This window comes from Seriola lalandi, unplaced genomic scaffold, assembly GCF_002814215.2.
Source record: "Seriola lalandi dorsalis isolate HSWRI2012SDOR001 ecotype SW California unplaced genomic scaffold, Sedor1 jcf7180002054851, whole genome shotgun sequence".
NCBI classification, from domain to species: Eukaryota; Metazoa; Chordata; class Actinopteri; order Carangiformes; family Carangidae; genus Seriola; species Seriola lalandi.
Genome location: NW_019525404.1, coordinates 408,626 through 428,059, shown reverse-complemented (window position 1 = coordinate 428,059; position 19,434 = coordinate 408,626). Strand labels below are relative to the sequence as shown.

Genomic DNA, 19,434 nt, shown 5'->3' with positions numbered 1-19,434 from the left:
TTCCCCTCTCTCTCCTTATATACACTTTGGCAGCTCCCTCGGCCCTCCTCCCCATTCATCAGCTCCAGTGAGAGGATTCCCCGCTGCGTGTAAACTTCATGCCCATATATGGACAGAGGATGTGACGGAGTCCCCCCCTTCACCCCTCCTCCTCCCAATCCTCCCTCCTCCCATACTGTAGAGATGGAGTCTGACGTTGCAACAAGTGGCGACCAGTGTTGAGCGGTAAAACGTTTGTAATAATGGTATTTCTTTGCATATTATCGATTCATTATTTCAATTAAAAGGATATTAAAGTAAAGCAATGAGGAAAATATGAAGTCGTCACTCTTGGTATCAGCCTCCAGCCCTCAACCTCTCAAAATATCACTCTGAAGGTGAATTATCCCAAACGGTGTAGTAGCTACCTCCATCCGCTGATTAGTTTTGGCAGGTCCTCTCATGGTATCAGAGAAAAGATATTGCAAAATAAAATAAAGAGATGGCTGACTTGATCTTTAAAAATAATTTACAGGGATATTCCCGTTTTTTGGGATGAGAAGGCATTGAGCCGCCTATTGAGGACAGTATTGAGGGTAATGTAACGAGTAACGAGACAGATATAGGCTACTCTCAGAGTCTTAAACACTGTTTTGAATTGGGGGAATAAGAAATTAAATATTTTTGATTAAGGTGGCAACTAAAGGACAATTTGATTTCCTTACTATACATGATTTACAATATAACACAATAAACAGCAGATATTCCATGAACATAATAGACTTACTCAGATTTAGTCTGTATGTAAGAGTTCAGAGACACTATTTTGGAAAAACCCGTTGACGAAACAGCAAAATATTTGCTTCCATCAGTCATATAACAAAGTTCAGGGAAATGTATGCCTATGTTTTATAATGATGCATTAGTTTATAAGATATGAAAATAAAACGCTACAATAATCTATAACATGTTATAGGAAGATATTGTAGGTCTATAGATATTAAAGCAAACAAAACACTGCATGTTCTTTATAGTAACAATAATGGGACTGAGATAAAATGCCAGAAAACATATGATACATGATGTAGGAATATATTTATGATCCTAAACATAGTTACAGAAAAAGATAATGCAAGATCAGAATAATACCCTGTTACTAAAAGGTCATCATAGAAGAATCAGTCTATAGTAGTTTTTTTCCCTTTAAGGTCTCTTTTCTTTTAAGGAAGGCTAATACTGGAGACTAGTTCAAGTTCAAAATCAACACACTGACGCAACACGATACATATCTAAAAAAGCTGTAAGAGCAGTGCAGATTTCAGAGGTGGGACTATAGCTGTTCTTTGTAGATCTAACAGCCGACACTGTTCATCTGTGTGTGTAATAGCTTGCAGTGAAGATTAAAAAGCAGTACACTAAAGGTTGATTAATTAAACGATAAAAGGCAAAACTGCGGGAACCTGAATAGATAATAGTCGATTCTCCTAAATCCGAGTTCGAAAGATTATCTTTGAATATAAATTAGAACGAGTGCACTAATTTCTTTAAGTCAAATACAAGAACAACCTGCAGTCCAGTTCAGCAAATTTCTCTCCAGACACTTCCCTCTCTATCCAGACTGCATGCTCTAGATGTTTTCAGCAGTTAAACTGACCACCTCTTCCAGCCAGTCCACTGATTAGATTTACAAAATCCCTTCATCTCGTGTGGCCGCTGGAAATTGTGGTCGCTTACACCGTCAGGGCGAATAACTGCAGAGCCCAGTCTAAACGAACCCTTGGCCTTTAAAAGCATTGAAGGGAGTCGATAACACCCCTGAGGTGTTCAGTGGTTGAACCCAACTGTTCACATGACATTTCAACCCCCAAAGCATTTTTTTTTCAGTTCCGCATCTGTTGCTGGGTGCACTCCGTGGTCACACTTCCTATTACAAAAAGTCGATACTCTTTCATAGGACGTTGCAGTGTGCAGCAGACCTCTGACACCGGCTGGAGGTTCAGGACCATGGATAGCGACGGTGCAGCATTCAGCCGTGTAATCACACATGAACCGACAGCGCACAAACCCTTTACTTGTTGCTTTGCACTAAATGGTTCATGTGGCTCTGTGTTCATGTGAATATCATTCTTTTGCACGACATCAATCCAATCACACCCTAGAGGACTATGGGAAATTCTGGTCGTTACTACTGCGATGATTTTGCCTTAATCCTGTGGTGCATTTTTTTCTACAGAAGCAGTGGTCAACACAATTGTAAGGATCCTGTTGATACAACATGAGCAGGGACCCTGTAGTTTAATCAGTATAATATTAGCAATATACAAAGGTCCTACACAATCATCACAATTGTGGGATTTTTTGAGTCCTTTGGCTATACTCAGATGTTTTCCCCCATTGCTATAGAGATGCAAGACGATGCAAATAACAAGGGACATTTACTCTTCAACTGATATATGGTATTCATACTTAACTTGAATATTTCGTTCTTTTTTTGTTTGTTTTGTTGCTACTTTTGCTATGTTTCTGAGGGAAAGATTTTACTTTATACTCAGCTACATTTATTAGAAAGCTATAGGCTATAGTCATTATTACTCTTTAGATTAAGATTTTACACAATAAACATTGTTTTTGTTAAATTTCTCATTTTATAAAATATGCTGCCTCTTTATAGATCCAAAAACCCCAGAAACGCTCATCAAGCCATTCATTTAGCTCCATCTAAATCATTAAAGTATTATTAAGATACACTGACAGGAACTATTTTGAATAATGAGTTCCTTTACTTTTTATACTTTTAAGTACATTTTGTTGCGAATAATTCAGTGTGCTTTTATTTAAGTTAAAGTTTGAATGCAGGACTTTTACTTGCAATTAGTTTATTTTATATTGTTCTGTTGCAAATGATATGAATACGTCTTCCACCCCTGCTATTGTTGGAGTTGGAGGTACCCTCACAAGGAAACACAAAATTAATCTAGTGGATCAAAAGGTGATTATCGGAGTGAGAAAATTATAATGCTAAATTTTGCTACAAAACATTAATGTTATGTTATTTTTATACATTGAGTGGCCACTTTATTAGGTAGACCCATGCAACCTGCTGTAAAATCTACCTTTACAAAGCTTATAACATTACATTTTTTGTGACTTCGTCGGAATTGTGTAAATTCTATTAAATGTTTACTACTTAGGTCATAGTTAAAGGTGGTGTCGTACTGAACTACATTATATTAGTAGGTGTTTGTATTTTTTTTCTCTACCTATTTACATACATGAGTGAGGGAGAATAATAGAGAAACCTCAAAGTACAACACCACCACTAACCATGACATCTAAAAACTGAACATTATGGGCATTACAAAAGTAGACTTTATGGCAGAACAGTTGTGCAGAACTGCATTAGATTGACACTGAGTGGATTTTGGCATTTTAGCCTTTATTAAAGAGCAGACAGTCGAGATAGACAGGGAACATGGGGAAGGCGAGAAGAAAGGTGAAATGCATTAAAGGTCCATAGCCAGAGCCAAGCCAGGAGTATTGCCATCAAATGGTATGCATCATAACCAACAGGCTCCCAAGACTCCACTAAAATGATCTTTTAGATTGTTCTCTAATCATTCCTTTTTTCATTCAGTATTGTATAATGTATAGTTTTACATCTTCAAGGCTCTAAAAATTATTCAAATGAAACAATTTAAGAAACGGATATCACTTTTCATTTGGACTTTTCACAATAGCCACAGAACCTGTTACAAGGGGTCACCATGTGCACGTGGCTGTACAAAAGCACAAATGTTATAAGGTAAGTGGACCAAAGCAGAAAATCATTTCTATCACACCACTACAGACAGCATTTTACCAATAACCACAGGATTTTTTTCTTATTTTGAGACGTAATGAAAAGGCTCCTGTGAACTTAGATCTCTGGCTATTTGAAAAGTATCCAAGTGTGCTTTGTTATGGTCAAGATTAACCGAAGATAAGAAAGCTTGTGGGCTATATGGAATAAAATGTATCGTATCTACTGTAGCACAAATGCAAAGAGACTAATAGACATAATAAACAGCCTGCTTACACTAGACTACTCAAATTTTATGTTATCTCCTCCAATACTGAGTGGTGGAAAATGTATCAAAGGATCTCTGAGTCGCTTCCCTGTCATCTTTTTAAGGTAGTGTATGATAATAGCGTATAAGCTCTTTCATTGCAGCAGTGACATTCTCCGGAACAAATCGTTTTCACCTCAGATGTGCACTCTAATTCTAGGCCCAGAGATGTTTAGCTTTGTGGAACTTCCTCCAAGTAATCCAGAGTCTATTAAAACCAATCTGATCACACAGAGTTCAGATCACGGGATGCTGTTATGATAACTGCAGTGTGGCTAACCTCTCTCCTCCATAAAATGCCACAGCACAGGGACTAAGTAATGGATTTATGTAATGTTAGCACTTACTGACATTATAGCGCAGGGGTAACTCCATACTGGTGAAAGTTAAATGAAAGCCTTTGTTTTATTCCCTTGCATCTGAGCACTGTGAGACAAAATGCTCCTGTTTCTTATTGAACAGTCTGGTAGGTAGAGGAAGAATGTAGAGCAATACAAAGTTGCTTCCGTGTTTTAACAAGGATATTGACTTCAAAAGAGGTTCAAAGTGCTGGCTATGGCAAAAAGATGAAACATTGCTTTAATGAAAGGATATAGTTTTTCTACTGAATGGATAGTTTCAGCAGAGTGCAAGTGGAACATGATTTTATATAGACTAAACCTAAAATAGAACTATATAGAGCTATCTATCTATCTATCTATCTATCTATCTATCTATCGATCTATCTATCTATCTATCTATCTATCTATCTATCTATCTATCTATCTATCTATCTATCTATCTATCTATCTATCCATCTATCCATTCATCCATCCTATCTATGGCATCACTATGAATTTATGCATATACATCTCAATGCATATTTTAACAAGACTAAGAGTCTGCAGCCAGCAGCGAGGCTGTGCTTTGAGCTAAGTGCTTATTACAGCAGGCTAACACGCTCACAATGCAAAGGCTAACAAGCTTTTGTTAAGCAGGTATTATGATTATGGTATAATGAGAATGTCAAGCCAAGTAAATTTTTATTTGTATAGCGCCAATTCAAAACATAAGTTATCTCACGTTCGCCATCTTAGTTCAGCATGTTAGCATACTAACATTTGCTAATTAGCACTAAACATAAAGTACTGGTCAGGCTGCAAGGAATGTCATTAGTTTTGCAGGTATTTGGTCATAAACCAAAGTAGTGGACAAACTAGAAACTTTATGGTGACACCACATGAAGAGTCAAGAAGACCACCAAAGTAATTAGAATTTATCCTTTGGGGACCCTGAATGTCTGTACAAATGTTCACTGTAATCCATCTACTAGCTGTTGAGATATTTCAGTCTGTGGACCGACAGACAGACCAACATTGACAAACAGGCCGCCAGTGATTAAAAACACTCCTGTAGAGAAAAAACACATCTGATTTTTCACTACATAAACTGTATTTTGCAAAGTAGTTTATTCCCTACTTGCTTAAAAAAATCAATGTCCTGACAACTACAGACCTATTCTCACTAAATTCAAACTGTCAAACAGAAAAGAATTTAAATCTCTGTGGATTATGCATTGACTGCATTACTCCTGCTTTACTGATTGTATGTGCAATGCCTTATATTACTTACATAACTGCTAAGCTTTGTTCCCCAGGGAAAGGTAAATACCCTTTTTATACTGTAAACCCCTGGCCACGTTATTTTCAGGTTCACTACTGGACAGGGTGTGGGAGTTTTGCCTGCACTTGAGTGCCTGATAGAGGTGAAGAAGCAGTGAGGAGTGACTGCCCTCTGAGATAACCACCTGCAAGATGAAGTACAGGTTATACAGTAATGTCTGTCTATATATTCTAATTTTGACTTTTGATATTATTTTTCAATGTTATAATAACAAAATATCTAATCGGACTCTGTTGTCTATTATAAAAGAAACAACATCTAAAAATAAAAGCATTAACGTTTAGATAAGATACTACATTCTGCTTCCGACAAAGCTGATACACATCTTAAGATGAATCCTACAAGCTGTGGCATGTTGATTTTGCAAAACTGTGCAAGCTATTGACAAAAACTACAGGCACATCAATAGATGATATTACACCTAATTCGCGCTCTGTACATACTGTTTTAGAACTTAGATTTTCAAATCCCTATGAATGTGAGACTATGAAGTCAAGTCTGAGCCAGAGACCAGAGTTGAGCTGACACCGTTCAGCAGTCATGGTCGCAAAATAAGTTATCATTTGCTATTCTCTTGATAACATTATTGCCTTTGTTCTGAAATGAACATTGGTTAAAATCAGATAAGTAGGGGACTTTCACTCGTTATTGAAAATCGGTAGCCAGTTTCTCATCCATGGATTTCCAATGGGAATTCTAAATTTAGTGGAAAGCTCCACTGTCTTGATTTTCTCAGACCTTAACCATTTAAAACCCACACTAACTTTTGTCTCAGGACTAAAGGATTTTAAGTGTAGGCTGTTTCTGGTGTCACATTCACGATCATTTTATACTCATAAATCTAACTTCAAAATGAAATATATCTCACTTGAGTTACAGTGGCTCCTCAAAGTCTCAATGCCTTGGCATCCTGTCAACCAACTATGCAACCCACACTGTTTGAGAGTAAATAATAGAAGAACCTGATCCATACCAGGAAATCCACTGAGATGCAGAGGCTGTCGTTGCTGTTTGATATAAAAAAGCACTTCAAACCTACCATGATCTGGAGAGGTTATACAAAAAACACTGTACTGAATCTATAACACAAACCTGAGATTAAAAAAAAAAACGAGGTAAGCTACAGCTTTGCCTGCATCCATATAGTAATGAAATGTATATATCATACAGCACACACATTTACATTCAGCCTCAAGTGCTGCGTTGTACTTTTGACTAATGCCTTTTTAAGTTTGTGGATGCAAAGCAGATTTGCTGGAGCAATCCTACGAAAGCTAGGGTTGCACAAGAGCTGGAGAAATCCATCTGCCTCCCCCAAATCACATTCTGACATGTCTCACAGTCAAATCTCGCCCCAAGGCGCTAGATGAGGGAACATCTTCAATCTAAACATGGATACAATAGGGCCTGTAAGACACCGCAAAAATGGATTGGGAGTGCTAAAACCACAGAAACCTCTGCCGGAAACACGACTTTCTATAAATACAAGATACTCGCCTCAGCTGCCAAGTTCGTTATTTTCTCTCCCTCTCTCCCTCTCTCTCTCTCTCTCTGTCATGTTGGGCTCTGCATAGTTATATATACTACATCATCATTCAAACACTGGGCAATTGAAAGAAAAATAGCACAAATAAGAAAAATAAAAGCAGCGGAAGCGTGGTTCTTCTCTTGAAGAAACATCTCTCTCCTGCTCTTCCTCTGAGAGTGGGAGTGGGTTAGGGAAGCCCGGTACCAGGCCCCGATGCTGCGGCTGCTGTTGGTGCGGCAGGTTTCCCGTGCGATCCAAAAATACTTTCGCACTCGCCCACTTTGGTCCCCAGCCGCCTGTACTCTTTGGTTCTACAACAGGGATGGGTGAGAATCACATTCAGCTCTCCAATCGTGATTGCGGAATGCCCCAGTGTTTCTTTAACCATGCCCCCAGACTCCTCCACACACACTGCACTCGCATGGCTCCCACCTTGCCCTCTTCTCTGTTGAATCCAGTGCTCGCAGCACTCTGACAGTCCGATTCTTGGGCCTGATCCAGCTACTGTACCTGCTGTTACCTAACTGCGTGCACATTTCTTAAGAGAAATCCATGAAACAGAACAGTGATTTCTTTTTTAATCACTCCACAACTGATTCAAAAATGTTTGATGAACCGTAGATAAAGTGTCAGAATGCAAATGTCTGAGTTATTTGCTTCCCCAGATACAACAACAATCCCCTCAAAGTGAAACTCAATAACATCCACTACACAAAATCATTATCACGCAACATGGGACTAATTGCATGTACTTTTGACCAACAGAAGTTAATAGGTCTACATATTCTAGTCTCTGACTCATCTGCACCCACACTAGTTTCTGTTTGTTGCTTTCTTCCATCCAGTGACATCACAACATGTATGAAAAGATATGAATCTAAAAAATGTGAACATTGTTTCCATTACTGCTTGATCGATACACATACAGTTATTGCGAGGACATGCAATGCAAACAGATTCAAACAAATAGCTAACGGCAGGCATGTGAGGAAACAGATGAAGAATGTTAAGAGCTTGCAGCTAACAAAAGTAACTATGGAAACGGCCAGCTCTACATTGCACTAGCTTCCACAGCTCTCTCCAGAAATAAAAACTGTTGGGCTAAGAGCGAATCAGGTAAAGACAAAAGATCGCGGGTGAACCTATTTATAGTGGGCCTTACATAACATACATAGACCTATGTTTGCTGAGGCAAGTTTGGTGCTCAACAGTAAGCTTCTAGGGGGCAAAGGCAGGGTAGAGAGAACTGGAGATGCAGGATCCTGGAGGGTATTTTAAAGGAAGACGAGAAGTATAAAGAGCAATTAGGCCAGTCGACATCATCGTCCACACTGAGAGGAAGGCTTTCTGTTTTGATGTCAGGGAGAACAAACACTGTCCTGCGAGTGTAGTGATGTCAAAGCTGGAGTACCATGGACTATATTAACATGCAATACGCTAATGAAAATTGACATATTAAACAGTTAATATAGCCATGAGGTTCAAGGAATACACAGAGACAAGAAAATGCATACGTCACAAGAAGCAGAAGTTCATAGCGAGTTTGCCTAGAGGTCTTGTTTATTTGTATGGGAGGCAAAAAAAAAAAAAGAAAAAAAGTTAGGTCAGAGGAGACTGCACACACACACATTACTGTGTGGCCTCAGGACAAAATATCTGACATCTCCAGTGAGATAATATGAACATACAAGCCCACATATGTACAGAGAACCTGTGTGAGAGCCGCTGTAATGCAATAGCAGTGATCATCTGGAAATACAGCCTGCCACCATATCTTAAATCCAAATTGAGCCATTAGCATAATTATCCACTTATACTGCTTTAATTCTAAGTAGCTCTCCATTGTAAGTAAAATGATAGCTAAGCTGTATTCAAAAAGCCTCTTTCCCACTCACAAATGCCTTATTAATTAGCTCCCTCTAGCATAAGTTCCCAGTAATTACATTCAATACAGCAGTCAGTGCTACAGGCAGGAGGGGAGGGGGGCTGTATTTCCAGACAGCAACTATTAGACAACTTTATAATTACTCTGCAGATGTATAATGATTTCCATCATAGAAATACACCATTTCAACACTGGGCTGCAGCCATTTGGACTCTGCATTCGCTTTATGTTCACTGCACTCATCAGCTAATTCATTGGTAGTAGGCAATCACAAAATATTCACAATATAGAAGCTCTGATAAGGTTGCGATGATATGCAAATGAATACTCCCTGACTCATCTGTTTATTATGCAGTCACATTAGTTAGCTCTGATGCTGTTTGGCTATTATCCCATCTCACTGTGAAAAAAGGGTCTTGGGTGAGGGGGATGGATTGCGCAGTGAGTGCTTTAGTCACACAGATTGTCCGCACTCTTCAAAGAAATAAATGCATTTTCGACTGTAGTTGCATTGAGGGGATGTGGAATCCATTTCCTCTGAGAGAAATGGCAAAAGGCAGAGGATATGGCTCATCTGTGTCCAAATCCCTTGATACCGTGCTTTGCGTTAACAAGTCAAAGGGTCAAATGATGAGCTTGTGTCTCCCACGACTGAGCCCTGAAGGCATCATTGCACACTGATACATCATTCGCTAATTTTTGAGATCTAAACTCACAACAATTCATCCAAATGAAGGTACTGCAATGTTGTAAAAAAAATGCTAAAAGATTAATTTGAAACATTTTTCAAGATACAGAGTGAAAAACTTAGTGTTTATTTGTATTGCAGTTAATTTACAGCATCTTCAGTTTTCATGAACAGAAGAACTGAGGGACATACTGTATCTTCTGATAAATGTGGCAAAACTACCAATCTGTGGCTTCACAGCCTATCTGCTGTTCTGCTAACTGACAGAGGCACTATTTTTAGCCATGCAACCTTAATGCACCATGCTAAGCCTTCAACTATACAACTGCACATCTAGCCCATTCAAAGGATTCATAAAAGTCTAGAGGTTGGAACCCAGTGGTCATGCACACAGACGGAAAGCCAGTATCAGTGCTCTCAGCACCAACGTTTTATATTTGGTGTCTTATTATCAATAGGAACATTGCCACTGTATGCCCTGGTCTGTGAATGTATGCCAGTATATGTCAAGGAGTGAAAAGAATCTGCCATCTATGTACTCTCCATGCCTTTTGATGTTAGCTAATTAAGCACCAAGTCTTCACAACAAATGCGCACCATGGAAACCATGCAACAAAAAAGAAATAACCTGCAGCAGATTGACGTCAGCTTGAGGCCTCCAAATGTGCCATCCGACAAAAGAAAGGAGGACCAGGTCACAGTGTGTTGAAGCTACTGTCTGCTTTGACTGACAGAGGAGTGCTGACATCTGTACTGAACACGTGAGGAGTTATTAACTGCAAGGTGAGGATCCTGTCCTCTAATTCTTTACTTCTTTAGGAAATAGGGACAGTTTATGTCACAAAGTGGAACTGGAAACTGATAACAATGTTAGCTACTTAGTAATACTGAAAGAAAATTATGAAAAGTATGTTCCTCTCCATTGTCTAACATCCATTAAATATTACAACTCTCTTAAGCCTGTATTTCTTGGATGATATGCACTCTAAAGCATATTTGGGAATACTGGAAAGATTTGAAAAATAAAACAAAAAAAGAGCCATGGTGGGATTTCATCTCCTGACAATAGGAACATTACTAATTCAAGATATAAACATTAAAATTTGCACACATTAAAGAACTACCTACGCAGACTGATGTGCATCTACCATATACAAATGTTCTGTAACATGGAGGCACCAAAAGCTGTATAAAATAAACTGTGTTTTTTAGATGTTTTAGATTACATTAGCAAAAGACAGGGATTAATCAATTGTGATTGGAGAGAGATTATTTAGTGGTAAATTTTATCTGTGAGACTCAAATGATGCTTTCATCCACAGCAACTCACGAGCAGCGATAGATTAATCTTATATTCAGACATCACCAGAATAAGCGCCTAGTGTGAAGGTGTGTCAGGGTCTGAGCCATACGCACAGAGGGGAATTTTATTTTTATTTTCTGCCTCTTGTATTTCAAGCAGAAATTGTAATTACAGGTTCAGATAAAATTTGCAATTTGCATCCATCCATAGAGGTAACATACCAACATTACCAAAAAAAGGTAAAGTATGACAAAAAATGATGTAAACCATTTATTGTTTTTAACAAAACAAGACCAATGTCACAGTCCATGTTGTATTCCCTGCAAGTCAAATATGTATATGTATACAAAATAGGGCTGCTTTTAGAAGCAGTAATTGTAGAAATGTTGACCAAGACTGAATAGAACTTTTTATTTTTTTTTAAAACAATTAAATATCAAAATTAAAGAGAAAATGGCACATGTAACAATAAAGTGATTTATTTTTCAAGCTCCTTGTCTATTTAAAACTTTCTTCACATCTAGTGAGGAAGCATGAATCCTCCCTCAGAGAGGTGAACCACCAATTTCCTACTTTTTAAATCAAAGTATATGTCTGTCTTCATTTTCCATATTAAAGATTGCAGTGAATGTACAGATATGTGAAGGTGTCAGGAATATGATTTCATTAAGTAAAATGCATCTTAAGTACATAACTGAAGCACTAGACAGTGCTTAGCTCCACATACAGCAAAGTCAGGGTAGCTGCACTTACACTTGTTTGAAATTGCCCTTCAGAGAGCACCTGTGAGAAACCTGTTATTCTAATTAAAGGTTATATGTGGAAATGAGATCATAAATGCCTATTTGTCAGCTGGATGTTCTTAGTAGAGTTTTAATCAACCAGACAAGTAATATTTCTATTTCTGGTCATGGTGTTGTTCAATCCCATCCAGATAAATGAAAATCAGTATCATAGAAAACATGAGATGAAACCTACAGTATCAGTACTGTTCAGCCATCATTAATACTGTCAGTGCTGACCAGCCAGTAAAGGGGTGGCTTCCTTGGCCCCTACCAGTGCTGTCATTGTATTGTTCCCAGATATATCCTGTTTCAACATACTGTCTATAAACATTATTGATAATGTTAGTCCTGAGTTCCTCATAGAGAGCAGCTGCCTTTTCTTGGTATGGCCCTTCTGTGTTGCTGTAGTAATGGAGGGCTCTCACTGCCAAGAAGTTGATGTTAATCCAAACTGGGCCCCTCCAGTAGGGGGCATCGTGTTCTGTGTTTCGCTTCATATACAAGGGATCGGCCTTGGAGATTGAACGCAGGCCGTACGGTGTCCACAGCTTATTGGAGTCTCTCATATCTCGGAAGATATGTTCTAGTTTGGGTGAGTCAGGTTGGAGGATGTGTAGTAAGAAGGGGAACAAGCTAACGTAACCCAAAGCATTAACATACTGCAGCTTCGGGGCCCTGCGGACTGAGCGCACAAGGCGAGCCACAGGGAACTGGTGACGAGGTTGTCCAGGAGGTACGTACACCTTCTCCTGCTGCAAGGACACGGCCTGAGTGTGGTTGCCAAAGTCGCTGAAAGCACGGAGTTGTTCTGACCAGTGGAGTTCATTCAGCAGGTTGTTGTCACTGAGCACTTGGTGGGAAAGTTCATAGTCCTGATAGGGCTCACCTAGAAGCCGGGCTACACTAGACATAATGCCTGAGGACAAGGCCATCCAGCAGTGCAAATCTACATGCCGCTCATCTGCTGAGGGGTGCGATGCTCGAGGATAGTCATCCAACCCAGAAGTCAAGGTCTTGGGATTGAGGAACAGATTGGTGTCCTTGTCCCGTCCACGCCAACGATAGGAGTTGGGTAAGGGTCCAGTCTGTGTGGTGTTGTACCACTCAAACCAGGTTTTCAGTCTGGGGAAGAGCCGTCGGAGGAAAGGCAAAGTTGGCTGAAAAGCCGCCTTGTCTGGATGAGCAGAGAGCTGTTCAATAAGTTCCTGAAGAGCTAAGAACAAAGTTGGTGGGTTGGCATTCTCGTTCCGCTGAACTACAAACTCAGCTGGGACCTTACTGCGAGCCTCATCTCCAAGGATCTGCTCACGGGGGATCCAACCCTCCATATTCATGAGGTCTATCCAGTGGGCAATAGCCTCCCTTGTCACCTGGGGATCCCACTTACTAAGCAGCAGCTGGTGAAAGCCCTCATCCCAAAGGAATCCTCTGGGGAAAAAAGAACGTGATGGTACGGCAGTGAATAAAGCACCTTCAGGGTACAGAAGCGGGTATTCGTTGTAGACTGACTGCACCACTGCCTGGCCATAGAAGTAGCCCATTCCACCCAACATGTTGCTGAGCGCTGCTTTGCCAAATTTAATATGCGCCTGGTTAAAACCTTTGTTCTCAAGCCCAAAAGTCCTCTCAAATTTTGCATCAAACTCAGCTTTCCTCTTCTCCAGCTCCTGGGTCATGATGGAGCCCACCAGTTGGTTGGGACGATTGTGTAAGCTTCCAGACTCAAACAGAATTTCAATCTGGAACGGTGTCTGGACAGTTACCTGGTGAACCACAAAGTCACTCTCTTTCCTTGTGTCAGCAGGTTTCTGTTGGTTTTGCTGATGGGGAGGCTTGTAGGTGTCTACAGCAATGTAATGCCTCTTCTCACCAGAGGGAAGGCTGTAGACAAACCTGTGGTTCAGACTGTGCTTCACAATGTCAGTCAGCTTCTCCAAGCCAGGAGACACAGTCTGAAGATAGTTGTAACTGAAAAGGTAAGAAACTATTGTTAACTGTGTAACCTGTGTTTTCAAATCTATGAAACAACAGCAGTCGCACAAATGTTTAAAGTGTAGTTTACAGGGAGTTACTGCTGTACAAGTGATCTTAACAGCACTAGCTATGCTTAGGTAGCCTTAGCTAACTGTATCTTAGCCTTTGCTGTCTCATGTTCTACTGGTGAGTCAGAGGTGAAGTGAATGGTCACAGTAACAATCAAACTTTAAGCTCCCACTTACACTACATCATCCATCTTCCTACGATAACTCATAATTCATACAATTGTTATCATTTCTATCAGTACATACTGTACTTTCTATTTTGCTATGCTGGTCTTCTCTGGCCCTTTTAAAAGTTGTGAAATACTGGCGCTTCTTGTGAATGCTGTTAGACAGCTAGCAGTGACTCCGGATCCATTTAATGCAAAAAGTAGTACCACAGTTCTTTTTGATGGTGGATAAACACCTTCACTGATTAAATCACAGCTGTGGCCTTTCAGGAAAACACAAGACCCCTTAAGGAAAGGGTCTGGTTTTCTTTAGCTTTTCAATTATATACATACATGTGTAGACACACACACGCACACACACGCGTACGGCCATGCCATAATCCATATCACAACAATGATGATGAAACAAAGGCTGAAAATCCTGCTTTTGCTGCCATCTAGCGGTTGCATTTTTTTTTTAAACCCAGTGTTTATGTAGGATAACTCTACAACACATCATGAAATTACTACTGAGTATCATCCAAAGAATCAAAGTTTAAAGACCACACATCTGATGCTGGGAATCTAGAGAGGTGTAAACAGGCCACATTAAGGGTCACTCTCAGGAACAGTGCTTTTCTGCTATAAAAGATTTGGTGTTTCATCACACTGTAATTTACCACGTGTAAGTTTTTATGAAAGGGTGTTGGCACACTCTCAATGTCTTCTCACCTTTCTATCAAAGTTTATCTACATATGTCTTCTCCTAACTTCACCGATTGATTGATAATCAGCACTGCAAAGTGCAAACAAAAGTTAATTAGTTAAACAAGTTTTTTGTCAAGTTTCTTTGCTAGTTATCTTTACTCCTGATAAGACTGAGCACTCGCAGTCATTCTTCACTATATTCCCTCCATCTTTCTTGATTCTCATCACTTTTTGAAAGTACTGCTGACTTTACCGTTCACTCCTGTATTTATCTATTTACCTGGCATATTTAGCGCTGGATAATTCCCCAGTAACAGGCTTTCGGAAGGTGATCTTAAAGTTTCCAAGCTCCTCTGAGAAACCAGTGATGGATGCAAGGCGATTTCTCTCCTCCACGTGAGCCTCCAGTGAGCCCTGTGTGTCTGCTGCTGCATAAAACATCAGGGAGATGACTGGTGCTTGAGGGGCAGAGCTCTGGCGGGTAAAAACAGAAGAAATCAGCATCCCTTAGACCACTGATATTTCAACAGAAGACAATACAACTATTAACTGCAATATTCATGGCAAAAGCTGGTTTGGGTCATGTAAGGGAACATCTGCACATACAGTAAAGCTGAATAAACACAGTCAGAACTCACATGCTGTTTAGCAGTGATCCTCCAGGTCCAATCTCCTCCATGACCTCCTCCCATCCTCTTGACAAACTCTGTGGTTAGGGTGAAATCGTTGTCTCGGATTTCCTGGACTCCAAAGGTGATCCCATCATGCATCAGCCAGCCATAGCCTTGCAAACGATCCCCCTGCTCACAAGTGTGCCTCAGGTTTACGTCCATGTCAGAAAACTGGCGCATCCACATCATGCCTGGGGAGATATGATAATGAAATGAAATTAATTTGGCTGTATAGCACAGATGATGCACAAATAAAGATGTTAAATTATGCTTCTTACTTTGTGAAATAAAACTACTAGTCAACAGTTTTAGATAAAGGTAATTCCTAAAACTCATTGGTTTGTACTAAGTTACCAGCCAACTGGGTTTTCAGAACACCAGTGCATAATTATTGGTGTTTACTCAGTATTGGAAAATGTAATGCACTGACAACAAACAATATTGGTCATCCAAATTGGCTGACAGAGAAAACAGTCGTAAGAACTGTGGCCAAAAATTACTTGAATTTGACTAGTTCCTGGGCTCATTTCCCACCCTGTTGCTGATCTAGTGCAATTATACACTGAAAATTCATTAACGCAGCAAAGCAAATATTTTGTAAAAAGAAACAATTAAATGTTAAAAGGGAAAATCCATTCTTATTAGTTATTTTGTGTTATTTGAAAGTAGAGGCAGTATCTACAAAACAGACAACTGTCTAGTCTATGTACACTTTTTGCCAGTAACACATTGTGATAAATTAGTGTTTGACTCTATGCCCTCATAGAACGTTACATATAAATAAGTTTTGGTCTTGTCTGACTGTATGGTTACAGCTCTAAATCAGAAAATGTACCCCACAGATGAATGCATAATGTCAGCAAAATTATCATGATATAAGATATTGTTTGGGATTTTCTCATTGTGTTACTCTTTTGAATTCATTAATACTCAATACATGAGTTAAATATACAATAATCCTGCAACAACTGTGTAGTATGTCTAAAAAGACATTTTGAGAAACACCATCTCCAAAATATGGTCACATTATCATCACATCTATTTTCAGTTATTCAGAAATAAATGAGATATTTAATTCTGTCTTTAGCATCCAGCCCTACCCGTACCCTACTAAAATCCCAGGTTATGTTTAATTTTTTACAATATTACAGAAATAACATGTCAATGTCCTATTTTCCTTTAACCATCCCACCATAAATGTGCTTATGAGCTTCAGCTTGACTCTGACTGCATCAGCCTACCTGTCACAATCGACCTGGGACTCCTAGTTTTCATGCCAAAGTAGACTTGCGGCCTGTATGAGCCCCAGAACCTCTCCGGAGAAACTTTGGCACTGCTGCTATTGGCATCCAGGACAGATGGTGACGGGTGCAGAGTCACCACCCGTTTGGCCAGGCTTGACCGCATGTAGAGGGCATAGAAGAACCAGATCAGACTGAATATGCAGAGGCCAATGGAGATGTTGATGAAGACTTTGCCAATATCAACTTTCTTTTTCTTCTCCTTGCGGTGAAACACAGAGGGCTTCTCATCTTTCCTTGGAAGGGGAGCAGCTTCACTGTTCACCACCCTCTTCCTCTGCCTGCCCATCCTGCCCTTCTGAAGCTGGAGACAAGAGGAGGAAGGAGGAAAATATTAGGATTTAAATATTTTTTTTCAGTGTGTAGCTGTGTCAATGGAACAGATAGGCAAAGCTGTTTCAAATAATGCTTCCTTATGTCCTTACACCCTCAAACAGTCTGGAGATCCCTTTTGTTTGTTTGACTGTTTTGGTAAAGAAGAAGTGGCAACCCTATGAGGTGTCTCCCATTGGTTTGTGAACTGCCGTTTGGTTTTTTGGAGCCATTAGAGATTCAGAACAGGAAGAGACTTCAGACAACTTCTCCACTCAGACTGTGAATCTGCTACATGTAAACTGTGTCACACACGAAGACTGATGATGAATAGTGGCCCCTTGACTTTTTGCACCTTACTTTTATTACATATGGGCTACTGCAACAGCTTTCACAACTATGCATTACAGTCAACCTATAGACTGTTGCACTATGCTCACTTTAACTGTGAAGGCAGCACACACATTTACAGCATTGTAAATTGTTGAAATTAATGCTGTTTTGTTGATTTTTTGTTGAAGATTGTTGATGGTTTTTATGGAGCATATCTGGCAATTTATTGTTACTTCAGCAAATATCTGCAATAAGCTGATATCAGCCAATATAGCAGCCTGGCCAATTCATCCGTCTAGTTCTAATATCAATGACGACAGATTCATTGATTAATCCTTTTGACAATAGAATGACAGTAGATATTAAAAAATGATGAAGGTGACATCCTCAAATGTCTTGTTTTGTCTGACCAACAGTCCAAAAGCCAAACGTGTTTACTGTCATGTATGACAAATAGAGGCATCAAATCCTCACATCTGAGAAGCTAGACACAGCAAATATTTGATATTTATGCTTTAAAAAATGAAAACGAGTTGATGACTAATATTTTTAGTGATCGACTGAGCATTTAATGGACTGATGTTGCAGCTCTACTGAGCATGCAGGATTAATGGCAGGACCATTGTACTAGACTGCAATGGTGTTAACCAAGTGCATCTGAAAAACTGGCAAATTATGGGTAGTTTCTGATTTCAAAGCAAGAGAAATACAACAAATACTAGTGTTTACAGCACATAATTTGGCAACATTTATGAGATGAAAATCGTCCTTATTATTTCTGTGGTTGGTCATGGAGCATCCTCTACCGTCTCAGGCTAAACACAGCGGTCTAGCTAACTCTGCATGGTGTATGACAGAAAACGTGTTCTTACGTCGCCGACCATTCAATAATTAAACCCGCTTATATAGTAAGTGTCTCCAATTCAAATCACCGACACCTGTTTTACCCAGAGCACATTCAGCCGGAAACCCGCCGCTACACCCAGGTAAAGCAACGTTGCCTGGAGGTTGCACGCTAGTAGTACCGTCATGATAACGTCAGTTTTAGCGCTACCGACCGGCTGTCGCAATGTAATATGGCTTTAATTAGTCAGCAACTCAGAAATATGCTTCCAGGACGCAATTCTATCTTAATTTTCAGTGACCAAATGATTACCGACCTGTCAAAATGCCAGAGTCTCAGCTGCTCATTATCCGCTGCTAGCAAACTAGCCACTTCAACTTCCTGGTCAATACTCGCTTCTACTGACGTGTACTCTGCTCCACTTGCTGACGTGCTGCGTTCACGTAATGTCGGCAAAAAGAGTACGACAGGCAATCTGTTTTAAATGCCCATCAATGAAAATGGGGCAAATAATTTTGATGATTTTACAACTTTGAGCTAGACATTCAAAATGAATTGGTCAAATTGCCCCAGAGAAATCCTATTTCAATATATAATTTTAAATTCTCCTAATTAGATGGACTTAAGTTTTCTGTTGCTATGCAGTTACAATATTACTAATTTCCCTCTCAAATTGCGAGACTTCTACAGACGCGCTCAGAGAATGGTCCCTCATTTACAAACACATTTTTTGTCCTCATATGTGCTTTATTTAGAATAATGGGGGTATTTTGCACTGACAACTCGAACACTGTTGGCCTCCTTTTGAAAAAAAAACAAAACAACAAAAACAACAAAATATACATAATTCCTCTAAGGAATTTTGCAGTTCTACCTATTTGTAATACATGCATTGTTTCTTATTTGTCTTGCTGTTTAACAGTGTCTCTAGATGTTATCTGTACATTGACTGTACCAAATAAGTATAATAATAAAACACCCATTAAAGCAATGAGAGGGGGGAAAAAATGCAAATATTACTTTATAGAGGGAAATATGTCATTTTATTGAAATATATAAAATGAAATTCTTCTGTAGAACAGTGTGTTTTGAACAGTTTGCTGATCCAAAATAAATCAATCAATAGTACAAATATGACTGT

The 19,434-nt window shown here is 39.4% G+C and overlaps 1 protein-coding gene across 1 annotated transcript; it reads right to left on the bottom strand.

Annotated features, from left to right (window-relative positions):
- Positions 1-11,408: 11,408 nt before the first annotated feature.
- Positions 11,409-18,728, bottom strand: mogs (mannosyl-oligosaccharide glucosidase). The gene is made up of 5 exons (XM_023427136.2): positions 18,610-18,728; positions 16,745-17,108; positions 15,471-15,694; positions 15,113-15,306; positions 11,409-13,904 (listed from the first exon to the last, which is right to left on the bottom strand). The coding sequence occupies exons 2-5, from the start codon at positions 17,091-17,093 to the stop codon at positions 12,134-12,136; spliced, it is 2,538 nt and encodes an 845-aa protein (XP_023282904.1). The 5' UTR covers positions 17,094-17,108; positions 18,610-18,728; the 3' UTR covers positions 11,409-12,133.
- Positions 18,729-19,434: the final 706 nt, after the last annotated feature.